Source organism: Scardinius erythrophthalmus, assembly GCF_964197995.2.
Source record: "Scardinius erythrophthalmus genome assembly, chromosome: 15".
Lineage (NCBI taxonomy): Eukaryota > Metazoa > Chordata > Actinopteri > Cypriniformes > Leuciscidae > Scardinius > Scardinius erythrophthalmus.
The window spans coordinates 39,630,927-39,652,066 of record NC_138235.1 but is presented as its reverse complement, the minus strand read 5'-3'; the positions used below and the strand labels follow the sequence as shown (position 1 = coordinate 39,652,066).

The window sequence follows — 21,140 nt, the reverse complement described above, 5'->3', positions numbered from 1 at the left end:
TCAGTTATAAAACTAATTCAGTTCTGTTCATTGTTGACTATTCAGTTTAATATGTTGCAAAAATCATTAATTATGAATTTAATAATTCACTTTCAGCTGTAATGCACAGCAGAAGACAGCAGTGTGATTATTCAGCTCAGTTAATCTCAAGGTTTGTTCTCATCAGTATTTCTGTATCCCGGAAGAGAACGTCTGTTTGTCCTCGTGTGATTCTCCTCGTTCATTCAGAATTGCGTGACATTATGGAGATGAACGTTGTTTAATGTTGACCGTCTCTCGTTCTCTCTAGATAACCAGTTCAGGATGTCGATTCTGGAGCGTCTGGAGCAAATGGAGCGACGAATGGCAGAAATGTCAAATAATAATCAACAGCATCAACATGTGAATTATTATCATCAGCAGCGTTCACGAAATCAGAGCTCCGCTCCACGCTTGACCCCCGAAAACCAGGTACACACACACACACACACACACACTAAAGTCCCTGTTCCTAACGTTCACCTCTGATTTGACTGCAAAACAAATTATGTTCAAATTATGTTCTTTCTCAGTATTGTTGTCTTGTTTTCCAGTACAAATATCTAAGAATTCATAAATCAAGATCCATTTACTTGAGAAGCAAAATGACCAAATAAATCGTTGTGTTAAAATTAAAAGTGTTGTTTTATGAAAAAAAGCATTAAAATTAAATGACTTTACACTTAGAATAAGAAAAAAGGGTTTGTCAATGGGGTATGAAATTTTTTTTTGTTTGTTTACGGCAAAAACTTTTGATAATTTTTCAGAAAAAAAAAGTTTTTTTTTTTACAGTATTATGTGTAAAGAACATAATGAGTCACTGAATTGGACCATTTTAATAATAATAATTATTAAATTCAGTTTAGTTCAATTCGGTTCAATAACAGTGTTGATGTTTTAAAATATATGAATTATGAAACTAATGAAAACTGGTTCAGTTTGATTCAATTCGGTTCAATAACAGTGTTGTTGTTGCAAAAATCATAAATTATGAAACTTTTTTTGGTTTATGAAGCAAGTTAGAGAAGAGGAGAAACGCAGAGAAGAAAGTTTTTTTGTGTGTGCATTAAAATATGAATATAAAGCTATAAAACCATCTCAGTGATACTAAAATAACACTGGTGTGTTGATGAGCGCTGGATTTATGAACGCGTGTTATCAGGGTGAGCGCGGGAATGTCAACTTTGCACATGACATCACTTCAGAATGCGAGTATTAATAGCGCTTTTTCCATGTTGGTGCGTCACACACACACACACACACACACACACACACACACACACACACACACACATTACAGTTCAGGTTTTCCACATCTCATAGTCTAATAGAAGTCCTGTAGTTTTTGAACTAGTTTTCAGGTTTAATGCTGATAGTTTTCACTGCAAAACATGCTTTTCTTACTCACTATTTCTGTCTTGTTTCCAGTCCAAATATCTAAACACTCTTAAATCAAGATGCATTTACTAGATGAGTGAAATGACATAAGATATTAAGTCTTGTTTTCTGGGGGAATTAATCAAAATGAAGTGAGTTGATGCTTAAAAAAAGCAAAATGATCTGCCAATGGGGTCAGAAAAATAATCTTAATTCAAACAGAAACAAAATTATTTTTCTCCCCATTTGCAGATCATTTTGCTTGTTTTAAGCATCAACTCACTTCATTTTGATTAATTCCCCAGAAAACAAGACTTAATATCTTATGTCATTTTCCTCGTCTAGTAAATGCATCCTGATTTAAGGAATGTTTGATATTTGGACTGGAAACATGTTTTGCAGTGTTGATGTTAAAGCCTCGTTTCTGTTTGTAAGAATCATCTGGCTGATTCATGTCATTCATTTTTAGCTTTTCCACTCTTACGTCAATACAGCACGAGGATAGACCGAGAGGAGGGAAAAAACTGAGGGAGGGTGTGTGTGTGTGTGTGTGTCGAGGGGTAACTAACTAAAAGTAGTCATGTTACTACCTCATCCTAACCAAGTCTACATTCATTCTGATTCATTCTCTCTGACCCAGTCTAGCCAACTAAAGATTCGCAATCATTCTTAATGGATTCATATTGAAATCAATTTAGCAAACGGTTAATCTACACATATTTCAGAGATCGTTTTCCATTCGGTTGATGTTAAATCACTGGTTTATTATGGCTGCACGATATTAAAGAAAAATGCGATATGCGATGATGACTCATTAAATAATGCGATATGCGATACGATAATGTATTTTGGGTTAAGCTGCGTCGCTTTGACATTGTGGAAAACAGAATAATTGAAACAAAATGTATTCGCCTTTTACCCGTTATTATCAATCTAAATTAATCTCGTTTTTAATTTAACTTAATTTCGTTTTTCTTTATTTAAATTTCGTTTTTCTTTATTTAAATCTACCCTTTACTGTGTCAGTAATTTGTTAGTCAGAAAAATATTAGACTACCTTAAGTATTGCTTAAGTTAACAGACCTCTGTGTGTGTGTGTGTGTGTGTGTGTGTGTGTGTGTGTGTTACGTGTGAGTGTATTTACTTTGTGTTGTTCATGGGGAAGATGTGTTTTATATCACTAGTGCAGTGTCCGTTCTCGTTCTCATAAGCCCTGCCCGCGTGAGGTGCGCCGCTTCCCGCTAGCGCTGTTCTGTAGTTTATTAAAAGTTTATTAATTCTGAATGTGTCGCGTCTCTCGTGTCATCTATATTTTACCAAATGCGACACTGCACTCCAAGTTGATTGGATGAACGGTTCACGAAATAATCAAAATGCAAACGGACATACAGACACATAGAGAATACTGCCTTTATTAGAGAGAAGAATATGTTCAGCCCCCTCTCTCCGAAGCTTGGAATATCCGATGTTCATTACTACCGAAGCTTCGAAGCTCAAAAAATGGTATTCGGACCAGCCCTAGTTTCTAGTGAAGGATTCAGTATGTTGTAGGCAGTTGATAAAGGCTGCAAAGAATCATAAATCCCTGTGTTTTCGTGTTCATCCATTCTGAGATGTTGACTACAAGCACTGTGTGTGAAGCCAAACGTGGGGGAAAACTCAAAGAATCTGCAGAAGTTTTGCGTCATCCGGCCGACTTTTGCTGACAGATAAATTAACGTCTAGAATGTACATTTCCTGAAGAAAATGTGAAGTGGTGCTTGTAGTGGCAAAACTCGCCACTCGGTTGCTAGAGTGTGCTACATGATTGCATACAAGCCAACAAACATGTCTGTACGATGTTCTGGTGCTGAGATATGGCTTATTCATGTTGTTCAGGTGGTTGCTAAGGTGTTGCTAGGGTGTTATGTGTGGTTGCTAGGGCTTTGCTAGGTGGTTGCTAGGGTATTCTGGGTGGTTGCTATGGTGTTGCTAGGCGGTTGCTAGGGTATTCTGGGTGGTTGCTAGGCAGTTGCTAGGGTTTTCTGGGTGGTTGCTATGGTGTTGCTAGGCGGTTGCTAGGGTATTCTGGGTGGTTGTTAGGGTATTCTGGGTGGTTGCTAGGGTGTTGCTAGGCAGTTGCAATGTTTACATCAATGTTTACATTGTAAACATTGTTCATTTACATATACGACCGACATTGTAACAAAACGAAGCGGGTTGAAAATTTACACTTTAATTTGATATTTAAATAAATATTTTGTATGTATTTATCGAGAAAATCGCTTATTTTAAAAACAAATACGCAGAACATGAATATTCTTTATGTGTTTATTTTTATAAACATTAAGTCATTTTGTCCTACAGCATAAATGCATAATTTTGGTGAGAGAAAAGTTTAATGTTTATATCCATTTATGTAATTTACTGTATAATATTGCATATTTTATTTAGATGAAATTATATAATTATGAATAAATCAAGTATTGTTTTTATTTATTTATTTTATTTAAAGTGATTTTCACTTCCTGATTCCTGTATCCGTGTCAGATGCAAGTGTAAGATTCAGTTTGAACCCAGCTTCAGGATCACTGGTGGCTCTGATTCAGTGAATCAAACTGAGTGAATCAAATCTAACTTTAATCCAGTCTGAATCAAAATTCCCAGTTTTGGTGTGATGAATCTCACACACGTCCATCCCAGTGACGTGAGGTGGAAGTGTTTCCTGTAAAGTGTCATTAGATCAGGATATCAACTAGCAAACACGACTTTGTTCTTCTGGTGACTGATAGAAACCTGTGAACTCTGAGAAAAGTAGACGCTTGAAGGTGTGTAAATGTGCTAATGAGGATGTATCTGTGTGTGTGTGTGTGTCAGTCGGGGGTGTGGTTTGAGCGCAGGATCGTAGCCGTGTGTGAGCGGATGATGGCCAGCGGTCGGTGGGGACGAGACGGAGAGACGGAAACACTCACACACTCCGTCAGACACCGAGGATTGACGTTACTGCACCTCGCCGCCGCTCAGGGATACACACAGCTCATACACACACTCATACGCTGGAGGTAACACACACACACACACACACACACACACACCCACAAACACACACACTCACTCACACACTCCGTCAGACACCGAGGATTGACGTTACTGCACCTCGCTGCCGCTCAGGGATACACACAGCTCATACACACACTCATACGCTGGAGGTAACACACACACACACCCACAAACACACACACTCACTCACACACTCCGTCAGACACAGAGGATTGACGTTACTGCACCTCGCCACAGCTCATACACACACTCATACGCTGGAGGTAACACACACACACACACACACACCCACAAACACACACACTCACTCACACACTCCGTCAGACACAGAGGATTGACGTTACTGCACCTCGCCGCCGCTCAGGGATACACACAGATCATACACACACTCATACGCTGGAGGTAACACACACACACACCCACAAACACACACACTCACTCACACACTCCGTCAGACACAGAGGATTGACGTTACTGCACCTCGCCGCCGCTCAGGGATACACACAGCTCATACACACACTCATACGCTGGAGGTAACACACACACACTCACACACACTCACACACACACACACACACACACACACACACACACACACACACACACACACACACTCACTCACACACTCACTCACACACTCCGTCAGACACAGAGGATTGACGTTACTGCACCTCATGTTGAAGAGTGTGTATCTGAAGTGTCTCAGCTGAAGGAAATTATACATCATTTTTTCGACTTTAATAAATCAGCCAAATTTTCTTACCGATAACATTAATAATGAACATATATCGGCCGATAACGATATGGTGGCGATACATCGTGCATCCCTACAGTAAATGGAGAAATTAACTTTGACTGATATTAACAAATGCTGTAGAAGTATCTTCATTGTTAGTTCATGCTAAACTAATGGAAGCTTATCTTATAAGTTATAAGCAGATTAATTTGCATCTTTATATATTCATGTCGTCACTGCAGGATTTCAGAAACATAATAAACATGATGAAGAACTGAAACCGTGACACTCAGACGTTTCATCTGCAGTCTTGATGAAAAAAGGCTTTTGTGTGTTTAATGGTGTGTGTGTGTGTGTGTGTGTGTGTGTGTGTGTGTGTGTGTGTGTGTGTGTGTGTGTGTGTGTGTGTGTGTGTGTGTGTGTGTGTGTGTGTGTGTGTGTGTGTGTGTGTGTGTGTGTGTGTGTGTGTGTGTGTGTGTATCAGGAGTCTCAGTGCGAACAGTTTGGATCTGGAACAGGAAGTGGATCCTCTAAACGTTGATCATTTCTCCTGCACACCTCTGGTACGTCACACACATGCACACCTACATATATATATTAATACTATAGGGCTGTCAATTTAACACGTTCATTTAATTAACAAGCTATGGGAAAATAATCATTTAACACACACACACTGCAAAAACATGCTTTTCTTACTCAGTGTTTTTGTCTTGTTTCCAGTCCAAATATCTAAAAATTCTTAAATCAAGATGCATTTACTAGATGAGTAAAATGACATAAGACATTAAGTCTTGTTTTCCGGGGGAATTAATAAAAATGAAGTGAGTTGATGCTTAAAAAAAGCAAAATGATCTGCCAATGGGGTCAGAAAAATAATGTTGTTTCTGTTATTTAAATGAAGATGACTTGACTTGTTTCTGTTTGAATTAAGATTATTTTTCTCCCCATTGGCAGATAATTTTGCTTTTTTTAAGCATCAACTCACTTCATTTTGATTAATTCCCCCAGAAAACAAGACCTAATATCTTATGTTATTTTACTCATCTAGTAAATGCATCTTGATTTAAGAGATGTTTGATATTTGGACTGAAAACAAGACAAAAATACTCAGTAAGAAAAGCATTTTTTGCAGTGCAGACCTACGTATGACATCAAAGTACCACGAGAGCAGGTGTGTGTGTGTGTGTGTGTGTGTGTGTGTGTGTGTGTGTGTTGGTGTGTGTGTGTGTGTGTGTGTAGATGGCTCCGTATGCTTTAGAATCGCTCTCATGATACTTTGATGTCATACTCTGATCGGTCTACGCCGAACACTTCAAGTCGAACACACCTCTTTACTTCATTCCTGAATGAATCAGCCATTTTATATTAGAAGTTATATATTATATATAGTTAAGTAACATATTTTTATTAGAAGTTTACCGCCCCCTACTGGAAGATTATGGTGTGTTCAAGTCCTCCTGGGAAGTCGTGTTTACGACGGCGTTCGAGTCACTTTCGTCTGAGTGAGATGGCGGTGTTCTTCCTCTTAATTAATTACACAGAAATACAGCAAGGCTCTTAAACTCTACTTCTAGAAAATGAAGAACAAAGAAATGTGCGTTAGGTGTGCTTTGCTTTTTTATGTTTTTAATTAATTTATGAAGAGCTTCAGACTCGTATTTACCACGTGCGCTCAACTTGTAAATACGATCTTTACGAGATGACCAATAGTTTCTTGTTTAGAGTATCATTTCTTTAAAAAAAATAATTGTATATTTTGGATGTGTGTGTGTGTGTGTGTGTGTGTGTGTGTGTGTGCAGATGTGGGCGTGTGCTCTGGGTCATCAGCCAGCTGCGGTGTTGCTGTACCGCTGGAGTAGCGCCGCTCTGGGAATCCCCGACTCTCTGGGTCGTCTTCCTCTCGCTGTGGCTCATTCTCGAGGACACACACGCCTGGCGCGCTGTCTGGAGGAGTTACACACACACTCTCAGACGCAAGAACACACACCTGACACGGCCTCGCCTCCGTACCGGCCCCGGTCTCCACTGTCCAGCAGTCCCGACACGGGTAACCAAACACACACACACACACGTGTGCTTTACATGCGTCATGTTTTTATGTTCGAAAAGTCATCAAGTTCATGAAATATTTACAATGTAAAATTTGATTAAAATGTTAATAACAATAATAAGGCCCTATGAAATCTGATTTTTTTATTATTAACATTTTTGATTACACTTTATTTTAAGGTGTCACTGTTACAGCGTAATTATATATTTAAGTACTGAGTAATATTAATTAACTGCATGTACTTACTATAGAGTTAGGGTTTGGTTGAGGGTTAGTTGCATGTAATTATGCATAATTTACTGTTATTACTATGGTAAGTGCATGTAACATGTAACGGACACTAAAATAAAGTGTTATCTTTGTCTGAATTCTGTTTTAATTAAATTAAACATAATTACATTTACATTTTTATTATTTAAAAATTATGTCTAATCAAATTCATAAAATGTTGAAAATTTTATATTTTGATAAAATGTTAATAATAATAATAATAAGGCCCTATGAAATCTGTTTAATGTTTTCCCTAATTCCATGCTTTCTGTTTTATTTTTCTGAATTCCGTTTTAAATATTGAAGTATTAAAATGTTTGTATTAAACAAAATTTAAATTATTTGTTATATTTACAAAGCATGCCTAATCAAATTCTTTAAGCTTGTATTAAATATTTTATTTGAATGTTAACAAATATACAGCCCTATGAAATATGTTTGTTTATTTCCAATTTCTGTTTTATTTTTAATTCTTAATTCAGTTTTAATTCAATTTAACAAAATTTCAATAACATTTGTATATATTTTAAAAACATTTCTGATCAAATTCATAAAACTTTGACAATTTAACAATTTATTAAAATGTAAATAATAAGGCATTTTTATTTGTTTTTATAAATTCTGTGCTTTCTGTTTGTGTTTTTTTCAAGAATTTATTGATTTAATTAAATCAAACAAAATTACAATGTTTTTTTTTACTTTCAAAAAGCAGGTCTAATCAAGTTCTTATAACTTATATTATTATTTTTTTAATTTAACAATTATAAGGTTCTATTTTCTCCCCCAAATTCTGTGTTGTATTTAATTATTCTGCGTTCTGTGTTTTATGAATGAATACAAATATGTAATCCAAAAATGTGATAATTATAGGAATTCATAAAACTCAAACAACAATTCCTTTACTTATACATATATATACAGTATATATATATATATATTCAATAATATTTCAATACATTTTCACAAATTATTTTTCTGCAAAAAGTTTACTGTATAAATTGATATTTCTTACGATTTATTGAAATATTATTTTATATATATATATATATATATATATATATATATATATATGTTTTTTTTTCCTGCAAAAAGTTTACTGTATACATTGATATCTCTATCTCTCTCTCAGGTCTGAGCTCGTCCAGCAGTGTCCCCTCCCCCAGTGACCCCCCCTCCCCCTCCCCCAGCTCCGCCTACTCCAGTGGTTCGCTGCCTGACCCCATAGACTCCGCCTCCTCCCCCTCCTCCCCGTTCTCGGCTCCGCCCCCCACTGGCTCCTCAGATTCGCTCTTCCTGATGGACTGTGAGGCCGCGAGTCCCTCGGCTCCGGCGTCCCTGACGCTTCACTCCGAGCTTGCCCACGAGCTGCTCGACTACAGCGAGAACGCCGAGAACGAGGATTACCTGTCTGACGAGGTCTTACAGGTGACTCATTTATTTTGATTGGACAAAAGTATTAAAGCGATAGTTCACCCAAAAATTTTAAGTAGCCCATGATTTACTCTCCCTCAAGTCATCCTAGGTCTATATGACATTCTTCTCTCAGACGAATACAATCTGAGTTATATTAAAAAATGTCCTGTCTCTTCCAAGCTTTATAATGGCAGTGAATGACTGTTTCTGTTTTGAAGTCCATAAAAGTACATCTATCCATCATAAAAGTACATCTATCCATCATAAAAGTACATCTATCCATCATAAAAGTGCATCTATCCATCATAAAAGTACATCTATCCATCATAAAAGTACATCTATCCATCATAAAAGTGCATCTATCCATCATAAAAGTGCATCTATCCATCATAAAAGTGCATCTGTTCATCATAAAAGTACATCTATCCATCATAAAAGTACATCTATCCATCATAAAAGTACATCTATCCATCATAAAAGTGCATCTATCCATCATAAAAGTACATCTATCCATCATAAAAGTGCATCTATCCATCATAAAAGTGCATCTATCATCATAAAAGTGCATCTGTTCATCATAAAAGTACATCTATCCATCATAAAAGTACATCTATCCATCATAAAAGTGCATCTATCCATCATAAAAGTGCATCTATGAATCATAAAAGTGCATCTATCCATCATAAAAGTGCATCTATCCATCATAAAAGTGCATCTATCCATCATAAAAGTGCATCTGTTCATCATAAAAGTGCATCTGTTCATCATAAAAGTGCATCTGTTCATCATAAAAGTGCATCTATCCATCATAAAAGTCTATTCATCATAAAAGTGCATCTATCCATCATAAAAGTACATCTATCCATCATAAAAGTGCATCTGTCCATCATAAAAGTGCATCTATCCATCATAAAAGTGCATCTATCCATCATAAAAGTGCATCTATCCATCATAAAAGTGCATCTGTCCATCATAAAAGTGCATCGATCCATCATAAAAGTGCATCTGTTCATCATAAAAGTACATCTATCCATCATAAAAGTGCATCTATCCATCATAAAAGTGCATCTATCCATCATAAAAGTGCATCTATCCATCATAAAAGTGCATCTATCCATCATAAAAGTGCATCTATTCATCATAAAAGTGCATCTATCCATCATAAAAGTGCATCTATCCATCATAAAAGTGCATCGATCCATCATAAAAGTGCATCTATCATCATAAAAGTACATCTATCCATCATAAAAGTGCGTCTATCCATCATAAAAGTGCATCTATCCATCATTAAAGTGCATCTATCCATCATAAAAGTGCATCTATCCATCATAAAAGTGTATCTATCCATCATAAAAGTGCATCTATCCATCATAAAAGTGCATCTGTTCATCATAAAAGTGCATCTATCCATCATAAAAGTACATCTATCCATCATAAAAGTGCATCTATCCATCATAAAAGTGCATCTGTTCATCATAAAAGTACATCTATCCATCATAAAAGTGCATCTATCCATCATAAAAGTGCATCTATCCATCATAAAAGTGCATCTGTTCATCATAAAAGTGCATCTATCCATCATAAAAGTGCATCTATCCATCATAAAAGTGCATCTGTTCATCATAAAAGTGCATCTATCCATCATAAAAGTACATCTATCCATCATTAAAGTGCATCTATCCATCATAAAAGTGCATCTATCCATCATAAAAGTGCATCTGTCCATATATGAAAAAAAAAAATCATGACTATAAAAAATATCAATATTTTAAACTTTATCGACTAAAATAACTAGCTTCTAGCCTACGCAAGTCGACTTACGCCACAAGAGTAACACTTGAAGACGTATGATGTAGGAGTAGCGTAAGCTTTGACGCCTCTCGCGGTTTAAACAAACAGTTTTGTTTTGCTCTTTCCTCTGCGCTTCCGCGTTCGTCATTACGTTGTGCGTCGGGTCAAGTGTTTCTCTTTCAAAGGAAGGCTTGAGGGAGAGTTAATCATGGGCTAATTATCATTTTTGGGTGAACTGTCCCTTTAAAGTCTCCGCCTCCTCACACAGTTACTGAGACTTGTTGTCATGGTGTTTTTTGCGATGTTTCACTGTTAGGTTGACATGGCAACTCTGGCCGAGCAGATCATCGAGGCCACACCTGAGCGAATCAAACAGGAGGAGTTTAACCGGGAGGCGGAGTCTCCGCTCAGAGAGAGGCGGGACAATCCTGTCAATCACGACCCCATGCCGTGGCTCGCCACATACCTCGACACCGTGGACCGGTGCGTATCAGGCCTTTATCCTCCTGGGGAGTTTACGGCATTGTGGAGGCATTCATGTGCACTCAACTCGTAAATACGAGTATAAACTATTAATTAAACGATATAATCAATTAAATAAAAGTTAGTTAATGCGTTAACAAATGAGGCCTTATTGTAAAGTGTTGCCATAAATTCATACTTTTATTTATAAAGGACGTATTAAATTGATCAGAAGTGACATTTATAATGTTCTGAAAGATTAATACTTTAAATAGATGCTGTTCTTTTGAACTTTCTATTAACTAAAGAATCCTGAAAAATAAACTATCACTGTTTCCACGAAAATATGAACTGTTTTCAACATTGGTAATAATCAGAAATGTTTCTTGAGCAGCAAATCAGCATAAATTAATCAATATAATAAATATTAATTATAATTATTTAAAAACATTCTCCATAAGATGATGATTCACATAATTATAAATTACACTTTAATTGTCATTTATGACACTGTTTTTATTAAAATCAGCATAAATTAATCAATATATTTAACAAATATAATTACTGTATTAATTATAATAAAACATTCTGCATAAGATTGATTGATATGATATGATTCACATAACTACAAATTACACACGTGACTTTTTATTTAGGATCAGTATGAATTAACCAATGTAATCAATAAATATAATAAATATATTCTAATTATATAAATATTCTCAAAATGACAAATAACACACTTGACTTTTTAAATTAAAATCAGCATAAATTAATCGATATAATTAATGTAATAATTATAATTATATAATATAATTATATCAATTATACAATTAAATATTCTGCATAAGATGATGATTCATGTAATTACAAATGACAAAATTACACACTTGACTTTTTTTAAATTAAAACCAGTATGAATTAATCAATATAATGAATAAATATAATGAATAAATTAATTATAATTATATAAAGATTCTCAAAATGACATAACACTTGACTTTTTAAATTAAAATCAGTATAAATGAATCAATATAATTAATGTAATAATTATATAATTCATAAAAATGAATGAAATCAGAATATATACAATATAATTTTTTTATGTTATTTCAGGGTGAAATGTGAGAAATGTTAACGTGAGATTACCCACACTTGCCAAATTATGCTCATTTTCACTTTCTAGTTTGACATTCCTCTGTTCCTTACATTTGAATGTGTGTGTGTGTGTGTGTGTGTGTGTGTAGGAACCTGTGCCCCACGCCCCCCTCCCTCCTCAGTGATCTGGCGCTGCAGAGGCTCCGCCCCCCGAGCAGTGTGGCGTGGGCGGAGTTTCTGAACGCCTCAGCCAATGGGAGGATGGAGAGAGACTTCGCCCTGCTGACGCTGACGGACACGGAGCAGAGAGAGCTTTACGAGGCGGCGCGCGTCATCCAGAACGCCTTCCGCAGATACAAGGTACTACTCACTCACTTACTTACTTTACAAAGCACTCTACACCTGCAGATAAACATGCTGGACAATCAGCAGCATAAAGACAAACACTCAGATAACTTACTGATGCAGATACTAGCCCAACTTCTCAAAAGCTAAAGACAAGAAATAATTTTTAACATGAATTTTAAATACATTTAAAGGGATACTCCACTTTTTTTGGAAATAGGCTCATTTTACATCTCCCCCAGAGTTAAAGAGTTGAGTCTTACCGTTTTCGAATCCATTCAGCCGATCTCCGGGTCTGGCGGTACCACTTTTAGCATAGCTTAGCATACATCACTGAAGTGGACAGGACCATTAGCATCTCTCTAAAAAAATGACCAAAAGTTTTGATATTTTTCCTATTTAAAACTTGACTCTTCTGTAGTTACATCGTGTACTAAGACCGACGGAAAATGTAAAGTTGCAATTTTCTAGGCTGATATGGCTAGGAACTATACTCTCATTCCTGCGTAATAATCAAGAAACTTTGCTGCCGTACCATGAGTCCAGCAGGCGTATGATATGATATGACGCAGCGCCTGAAAATAGTCCCCAGCTCGGTAACTTCCAACGTGACCAGGACTAAGATTGTCTAACCTATTAGACCTATCTTCAGGCGCTGCGTCATATCATTACGCCTGCTGGACTCATGGTACGGCAGCAAAGTTTCTTGATTATTACGCAGGAATGATATGTTAAATATCATTCACCGGAGGATCTCTGACAAATTGAGAATCCCACCAGCTAACACGAATACAACCGTTTTATAGAATAAGGAGGAATGGCAAAAATGTCATACTGCATTACACAATTTCCCCACAATTTGATTAGTTTTCATAGACAAACCCTTCTGTTACTAGGTACAGCAAACTTTGCTTTAATGATTACTTCATTGTTAATCACAAGGTTCAAATTTAGTCATCTGTCTAGTTTCAATTCCCAAACTTGTTATTTATACACTCACACAACCAAAGTCAAAGGGGTATGGCAACACAACATCCAAAAACACAGGACAGAACGTTTTAGTACATTCAAAGTGTTCTCATGTTAGGCCTATAAAGAGAAGTAACGTTAGATGTTAGAAACATGGTTAGTTTGATATACAGTTTACTATTTTATCTATTAAAAATCCACCACAAAGTGTAATTAAATTGTTTAGTTGGTCTCAAGTCCCGTTGAATAACACGGGGAGGCGGGGCTTATGATCTATACTAGGACTAGTCACCGGGGGGGCGAACGAGACGTTTTGGCTTCATTTTCAGGGCTTGTGCGGCACGCTTGGGTTAAAACTGTGTGAATGTGTAAATTAGCAAGACAAAACACGTCCAAATGATAAACTTTCACTCTATGATGGTTAAATTTAGCAGTTAATCTGTGAATCACATGCGTGCCGAACCGTGAGGCCTGATCCAACTGCGATCCAAGCACCCCTACAAGGTACACACACAACTGACTGAGAGTGTGTGTGTGTGTGTGTGTGTGTGTGTGATTTAATAACGGTTGTTTGTGGTGTTTAGGGCCGCAGATTAAAGGAGCAGCAGGATATGGCCGCAGCTGTGATACAGCGCTGTTACCGCAAATACAAACAGGTATAAAACACACACACACACGCACGCACACACACACACTTACTTGGCTATCTACCTATAGGCAGTTATACAGTCAAACCAAAATGTATTCAGACACCTTGCTATCCTAACTTAAACACATGAACTATAGTGTCCTGCGCCCGCTAATAAAAACATATCACATATTATTATATGGAGTCTGAATAACTCTTGGTTTGACTGTAAATACAGTAACCCTAACAGAAAACCTTCTGCATTTTTACAACTGAAGAAGAGACACACCATGACAAACCATTGTTTTTTCTTCATTTTTTTCAATTTTGAGATTGTGGGTAAATGCTTCTTCATCTTCTTTCAGACTAGTGGAAAGAAAACATTCAAAATACACATTTAAGTGTTTATTTTATGACGCTTCATCTATTTGCGTCTGTAGATTTCATATCTTTAAAGGCCATATTTGTATAAATCAGCAGCATTTACATACAACAAACTACAGATTTATTCCTGTCTATATTCTGAAGGGTTTTACTGAGGGGTTTGTTCATATATATCATTCACACTGATTTATATAATATTTTATTTAAATATATGCTGAAGATTATTTTTTCAGTCTGTTGACAGTATTTTCTGATTTATGAAGAGATAAAAAAGATCTCCTAAATCCCCTCAGTAAAAACCTGTAACTCTAATATGTCAACAAAATCAAACAAGAACTTTGAATCAATATTCAGATTTATGTATGCAAATTAGCGCATATTTAAATGAACAAAGCATAATTTGCATATTTAAACGTAACATTTCAGAAAACTTGTAATAGAAAAGTTGTTTGCAATTTTTAATGTAATCAATCATCTGTGCAAGTATGCTGATATATTAGTTAAACGTTTCACCCTATTCGTAAGAACTTTTCGTTTCCGCCATGGAATAAAAAAAAATACAACTTTTTATCACACAATTCAGACTTTTTTCTTATAATTCTGAGTTTAAATCTTGCACTTCTGACTTTTTATCTCCCAATTCTGACTTTTTTCTTGCAAATTGTGAGTTTTTACCTTGCAATTCTGAGAAAAAAAGTCTGAATTGTGAGATAAAGTCACCTTTTTATACACTTTATCCAGAAACACTTAATGATGTTAAGAAACAAACTGTGACTGAGTGTGTGTGTGTGTGTGTGTGTGTGTGTGTGTGTGTGTGTGTGTGTGTGTGTGTCTTCGCTAACACACTAATATTGCTGTCGTGTCTCTGATTTCTCTCCTGTTTCTGCTTATATTTCATGCTAGCTAACATGGATAGCACTGAAGGTAACGCCGGACTAAACTGACTCACTGTTGTATTCTCACACTCTTCTGCCGTCAAGTGTGTGTGTTTGTGTGTATTGCACAAAGCTAACTTTAGCTGGACAATAACTTTATTCTAGATCTGCTGTAAAGCCAAATCAATCTCTGTCACTGTAATCTCCTGTTATCACTGTAAAGCTGCTTTGAAACAGTCCATATTGTTAAAGCGCTGTATAAATGAAGGAGACTCGACTATTGTGTCGTCCTCCTGCACTGCAAAAAATACTTTTCTTACTCAGTATTTCTGTCTTGTTTCCAGTCCAAATATCAAACGTTCCTTAAATCAAGATGCATTTACTAGATGAGTGAAATGACATTAGATATTAAGTCTTGTTTTCTTAATGAAGTGAGTTTTTGCTTAAAACAAGCAAAATGATCTGCCAATGGGGTCAGAAAAATAATGTTGTTTCTGTTTGAATTAAGATTGAATTATTGGCAGATAATTTTGCTTTTTTTTAAGCATCAACTCACTTCATTTTGATTAATTTCCCCAGAAAACAAGACATAATATCTTATGTCATTTCACTCATCTAGTAAATGCATCTTGATTTAAGAGTTTTTAGATATTTGGACTGGAAACAAGACAAAAACACTGAGTATGAAAAGCATTTTTTGCAGTGTGTGTGTGAATGTGTGTGTGTGTAACGTGTGTTTGTCTTCCTCCAGTACGCCTTGTATAAGAAGATGACGCAGGCGGCCATATTGATTCAGAGCAAGTTTCGCAGTTATTACGAGCAGAAGAAGTTCCAGCAGTCTCGGCGCGCCGCCGTCCTCATCCAGCAATACTACCGCAGTTATAAAGAGTACGAGCGCGTGAAGCAGGGGCCGCGGGGGCCCGGGACCCTCAACAGCAAGATCAAGTGAGACGCCGCAGATCCTTACAGCACACTCGGGGTGTAGCGGTCCTCACACACTGAGTCCTCACACACTGAGTCCTCACACACTGAGTCCTCACACACTGAGTCCTCACACACTGAGTCTGAAATCTGCGTATTCGCCATTCGGTGGCTCTGAACTCACTGCAAAACATGCTTTTCTTACTCAGTGTTTTTGTCTTGTTTCCAGTCCAAATATCTAAAAATTCTTAAATCAAGATGCATTTACTAGATGAGTAAAATGATATAAGATATTATGTTCTGTTTTCTGGGGAATTAATCAAAATTAAGTGAGTTTTTGCTTAAAAAAAGCTAAATTATCTGCCAATGGAGTCAGAAAAATAATCTTAATTCAATTAGATATTTGGACTGGAAACAAGACAAAAATACTAAGTAAGAAAAGCATTTTTTTGCAGTGGCATAATCAGTGTTTTCTGCTGTCTAGTCAGAAGATGTAGATGTAGATGTTTCTGCTTGTGAACAACATTATTTTTCTCCCCATTGGCAGATCATTTTGCTTGTTTTTAGCAAAAACTCACTTAATTTTTATATATTTCTCCAGAAAACAGGACATAATATCTTATATCATTTTACTACTTTAGTAAATGCATCTTGATTTAAGAAATGTTTGATATTTGGACTGGAAACGACAAAAATACTGAGTAAGAAAAGCATGTTTTGCAGTGTTGTCAAAACCCCTCTCAGAAAGCTCAATACGGATGCGAAAAACGCAGAAAATCGAACATGATTGACAGAACGTGAGGTCGTATTTTTTTTATTTTTTTTACGTACGAGAATTTGGGACTCAGTGTGCGATGACCTTAATGATTCACAAAATGCACGGTTCGGTTCGATACGGCACAGTGGTGTCACGGTTCGGCACGTTTTCGATACAGCAAAAAGAAAGAAATGCCAGAGAAATGTCCTTGATTTAAAAAAAAAAAAACATTTATTATTAAAAGAAAAAATATTTTTTAATAAGTATGAGTTTAAGTTTTAAAAGTGAAACTTTTAGCTTTATAAATTGGGGCAATCTTTGAAAGATGAACAAATAATGTGTTGGTCATCACATTAAAAATAACATTTAAGTATGATAATATTTGAGTTTTGAAGTGCTGGAAAAAGATGTACACACTTGAAAGCATTTTCTGCCACACTTCCATGGTTACAGTGAGTGTTACTACGGTAAAGCCATGGTGAATGTTGCTGATCTGTGGGCTTGAAGCCTCTTAAAGCCGCTTGATCACGATCGTTGAGTTTGTTCCGAACCGAAAGCCTCGCACCGAACACGTGTATCGCTACACCCCTACAGGACACTACACATCATTACACCCCTACAGGACACTACACGTCATTACACCCCTACAGGACACTACACGTCATTACACCCCTACAGGACACTACACGTCATTACACCCCTACAGGACACTACACATCACTACACCCCTACAGGACACTACACGTCATTACACCCCTACAGGACACTACACATCATTACACCCCTACAGGACACTACACGTCATTACACCCCTACAGGACACTACACGTCATTACACCCCTACAGGACACTACACGTCATTACACCCCTACAGGACACTACACGTCATTACACCCCTACAGGACACTACACATCACTACACCCCTACAGGACACTACACGTCATTACACCCCTACAGGACACTACACATCATTACACCCCTACAGGACACTACACGTCATTACACCCCTACAGGACACTACACGTCATTACACCCCTACAGGACACTACACGTCATTACACCCCTACAGGACACTACACGTCATTACACCCCTACAGGACACTACACGTCATTACACCCCTACAGGACACTACACGTCATTACACCCCTACAGGACACTACACGTCACTACACCCCTACAGGACACTACACGTCATTACACCCCTACAGGACACTACACGTCATTACACCCCTACAGGACACTACACGTCATTACACCCCTACAGGACACTACACATCACTACACCCCTACAGGACACTACACGTCATTACACCCCTACAGGACACTACACATCATTACACCCCTACAGGACACTACACGTCATTACACCCCTACAGGACACTACACGTCATTACACCCCTACAGGACACTACACGTCATTACACCCCTACAGGACACTACACGTCATTACACCCCTACAGGACACTACACGTCATTACACCCCTACAGGACACTACACGTCATTACACCCCTACAGGACACTACACGTCATTACACCCCTACAGGACACTACACGTCATTACACCCCTACAGGACACTACACGTCATTACACCCCTACAGGACACTACACGTCATTACACCCCTACAGGACACTACACGTCATTACACCCCTACAGGACACTACACGTCACTACACCCCTACAGGACACTACACATCATTACACTCATGAGTGACTGTCTGACTCAAACTCTCCTTCTGTGTGTCAGAGGCTCCTTCCTGACCAAGAAACAGGACCAGGCCGCGCGGAAGATCATGCGTTTCCTCAGACGCTGCAGACACAGGTACACGTCTGTCTCTTCATTCCTGCTTACGTGAACTCCAGCCAGGCGTTCTCAACCAGTCGCTTCAAAATAAGACAAAATACGCGATAAAATAAGCTCACACACATACAAGTCAAGATTTCTTATGCTTAAATTCACCCTCTCAACTTCTGTTTTTATTTCATTTTATTTATATTATAAAAATTGCACGTTAAAAAATTTCCTTAATCGTTAATTCTTATCTAGTTAATCATTAATAACTTCATGGAAATGAATAAAATCACCATATTAGGTATTTAATAAATCTACATTTTACTAGTTACAGTAGGTCAAGCTCTAAAATATTTTATTGATATTATATAAATTGTGAATTAAAAATAGTAAAAAAAAAAGCCTTATTATCGATTAAATCATGAACAACTGGAAAATTCTTGAAAATTAATAAAAATCTAAAACAGCCTGGGTATTTTTATAATAAATACAATTTTTACTAGATAGGTCAAGCTCTAAAATATTTTATTTGTATTATATAAATTGTGCATTAAAAACCAATCCTTAATTCTGATGTAGTAAATCTGGAAAAGTCATGGAAATGAATAACATCTTAAAACGCCATGGTTATTGTTTTAAATGAGTATATCCATTTTACTAGTTAGGAAAAGCTCTAAAATATTTTATTCATATTATGAAATTCTGCATTAAAAATATATTTTTAAATCCTTATCCTTAATTCTTATCTGGTAAATCATGAAAAATTGGAAAAGTCCTCAATGAACATTAATAAAATCGTAAAATTACATGGGCATTTATACAATGAATATACATTTTACTAGTTAGGTCAATCTCTCAAATATTTTATTTATATTTCATTCAGTCCCGTCAAAATGATTGATTGTGATCGTGATTAATTGCATCTAATCTGGATCGTGTGTGTACATATATATATACATATATATATATAAACTTTTTATGTTAGATGCGAATCTGGCTAATCTCGATTAATCGATTTGACAGGACTAATTAAATCCATTTTTTACTTCTAAACGAAGAAAAAACATTATTTCTGTGGTGAAAACCTCATATTCAGGGATTCAGACCTTGAATAAATTACATTTAACATCTGATCTGAACAATATTTTTAGTGTAAATAATTCAGGACACGTCCAGATGTGTTTGAGTAAAGACTTGCAGGATTTCTCCGTTTATTTTCTTCTGCTATTTAGATCATGAAAAACATGAGAATGAAGTTGTTTAATGAAATTGTGTGTTTGCAGGATTAAAGAGCTGAAACAGAGTAAAGAGCTGGAGCACAGAGGACTGACCACCTGACCACACACACACACACACACACACACACACACTCTTTCAGTCGTGTTTACAGTCGTTTGCTCAGATACACTCCTGCCGTCACTCGCCTCACACACTCTTGTCAAAACTACTGCAGGATTTGATTGATTCAGAGAGGAAAGATGGGAAGTTTGAGCTGCATTATTAGCAGGAGAATATGGAAACTTGTTTTCATCACGGAATAAAAAGTAATAAAAAACTAATTGCAACTTTTTTATCTCATAATACTTTTTTCTTGCAGTTGTGAGTTTACTTCTCAGAATTGAAAGATATAAAGATATAAAAAAGTCAAATTGTAAGATATCAACTCAAAATTGCGAGTTGTAAAATTCTGAATTTTGATATATATATCAAAATATATATATCAAAAATATATATTTATATATTTAGGGCTGTCAAACGATTAATCGCGATTAATCGCATCCAAAATAAAAGTTTGTGTTTACATAATATATGTGTGTGTACTGTGTATAATTATTTTGTATATATAAATACACACACATGCATGTATATATTTAAGAAATATTTGCATACATATACTGTATATATTTATATATAATTTATATTATATATAAATATATTTTTTTTATATATAAATTACACATTTTTCTTAAATATATACAAGCATGTGTGTGTATTTATATATACAAATTTATTATACACAGTACACACACATATATTATTTAAACACAAACTTTTATTTTGGATGCGATTAATCGCGATTAATCTTTTGACAGCCCTAATATATATATATATATATATAATTATATGGGGGGGGAGGGGGTTCTTATTATTATTTATGATTATATAAAGTCGCAAGTACTTTTTATTTTTTTTATTCCATGGCGGAAACG

At 36.2% G+C, this 21,140-nt stretch overlaps 1 protein-coding gene across 1 annotated transcript in view; it reads left to right on the top strand.

Annotated features, from left to right (window-relative positions):
• Positions 1-20,747, top strand: part of camta2 (calmodulin binding transcription activator 2) — a 44,905-nt gene extending 24,158 nt beyond the window's left edge. The window contains exons 12-22 of the mRNA XM_081386857.1: positions 290-450; positions 4,252-4,436; positions 5,655-5,733; positions 6,974-7,220; positions 8,623-8,918; positions 11,014-11,180; positions 12,407-12,617; positions 14,156-14,227; positions 16,210-16,403; positions 18,886-18,960; positions 20,214-20,747. Of these exons, the coding sequence (XP_081242983.1) occupies positions 290-450; positions 4,252-4,436; positions 5,655-5,733; positions 6,974-7,220; positions 8,623-8,918; positions 11,014-11,180; positions 12,407-12,617; positions 14,156-14,227; positions 16,210-16,403; positions 18,886-18,960; positions 20,214-20,268 (1,742 nt within the window). The 3' untranslated portion in view covers positions 20,269-20,747. The remainder of the gene's footprint in view (positions 1-289; positions 451-4,251; positions 4,437-5,654; positions 5,734-6,973; positions 7,221-8,622; positions 8,919-11,013; positions 11,181-12,406; positions 12,618-14,155; positions 14,228-16,209; positions 16,404-18,885; positions 18,961-20,213) is intronic.
• The last annotated feature ends 393 nt before the right edge of the window (positions 20,748-21,140 follow it).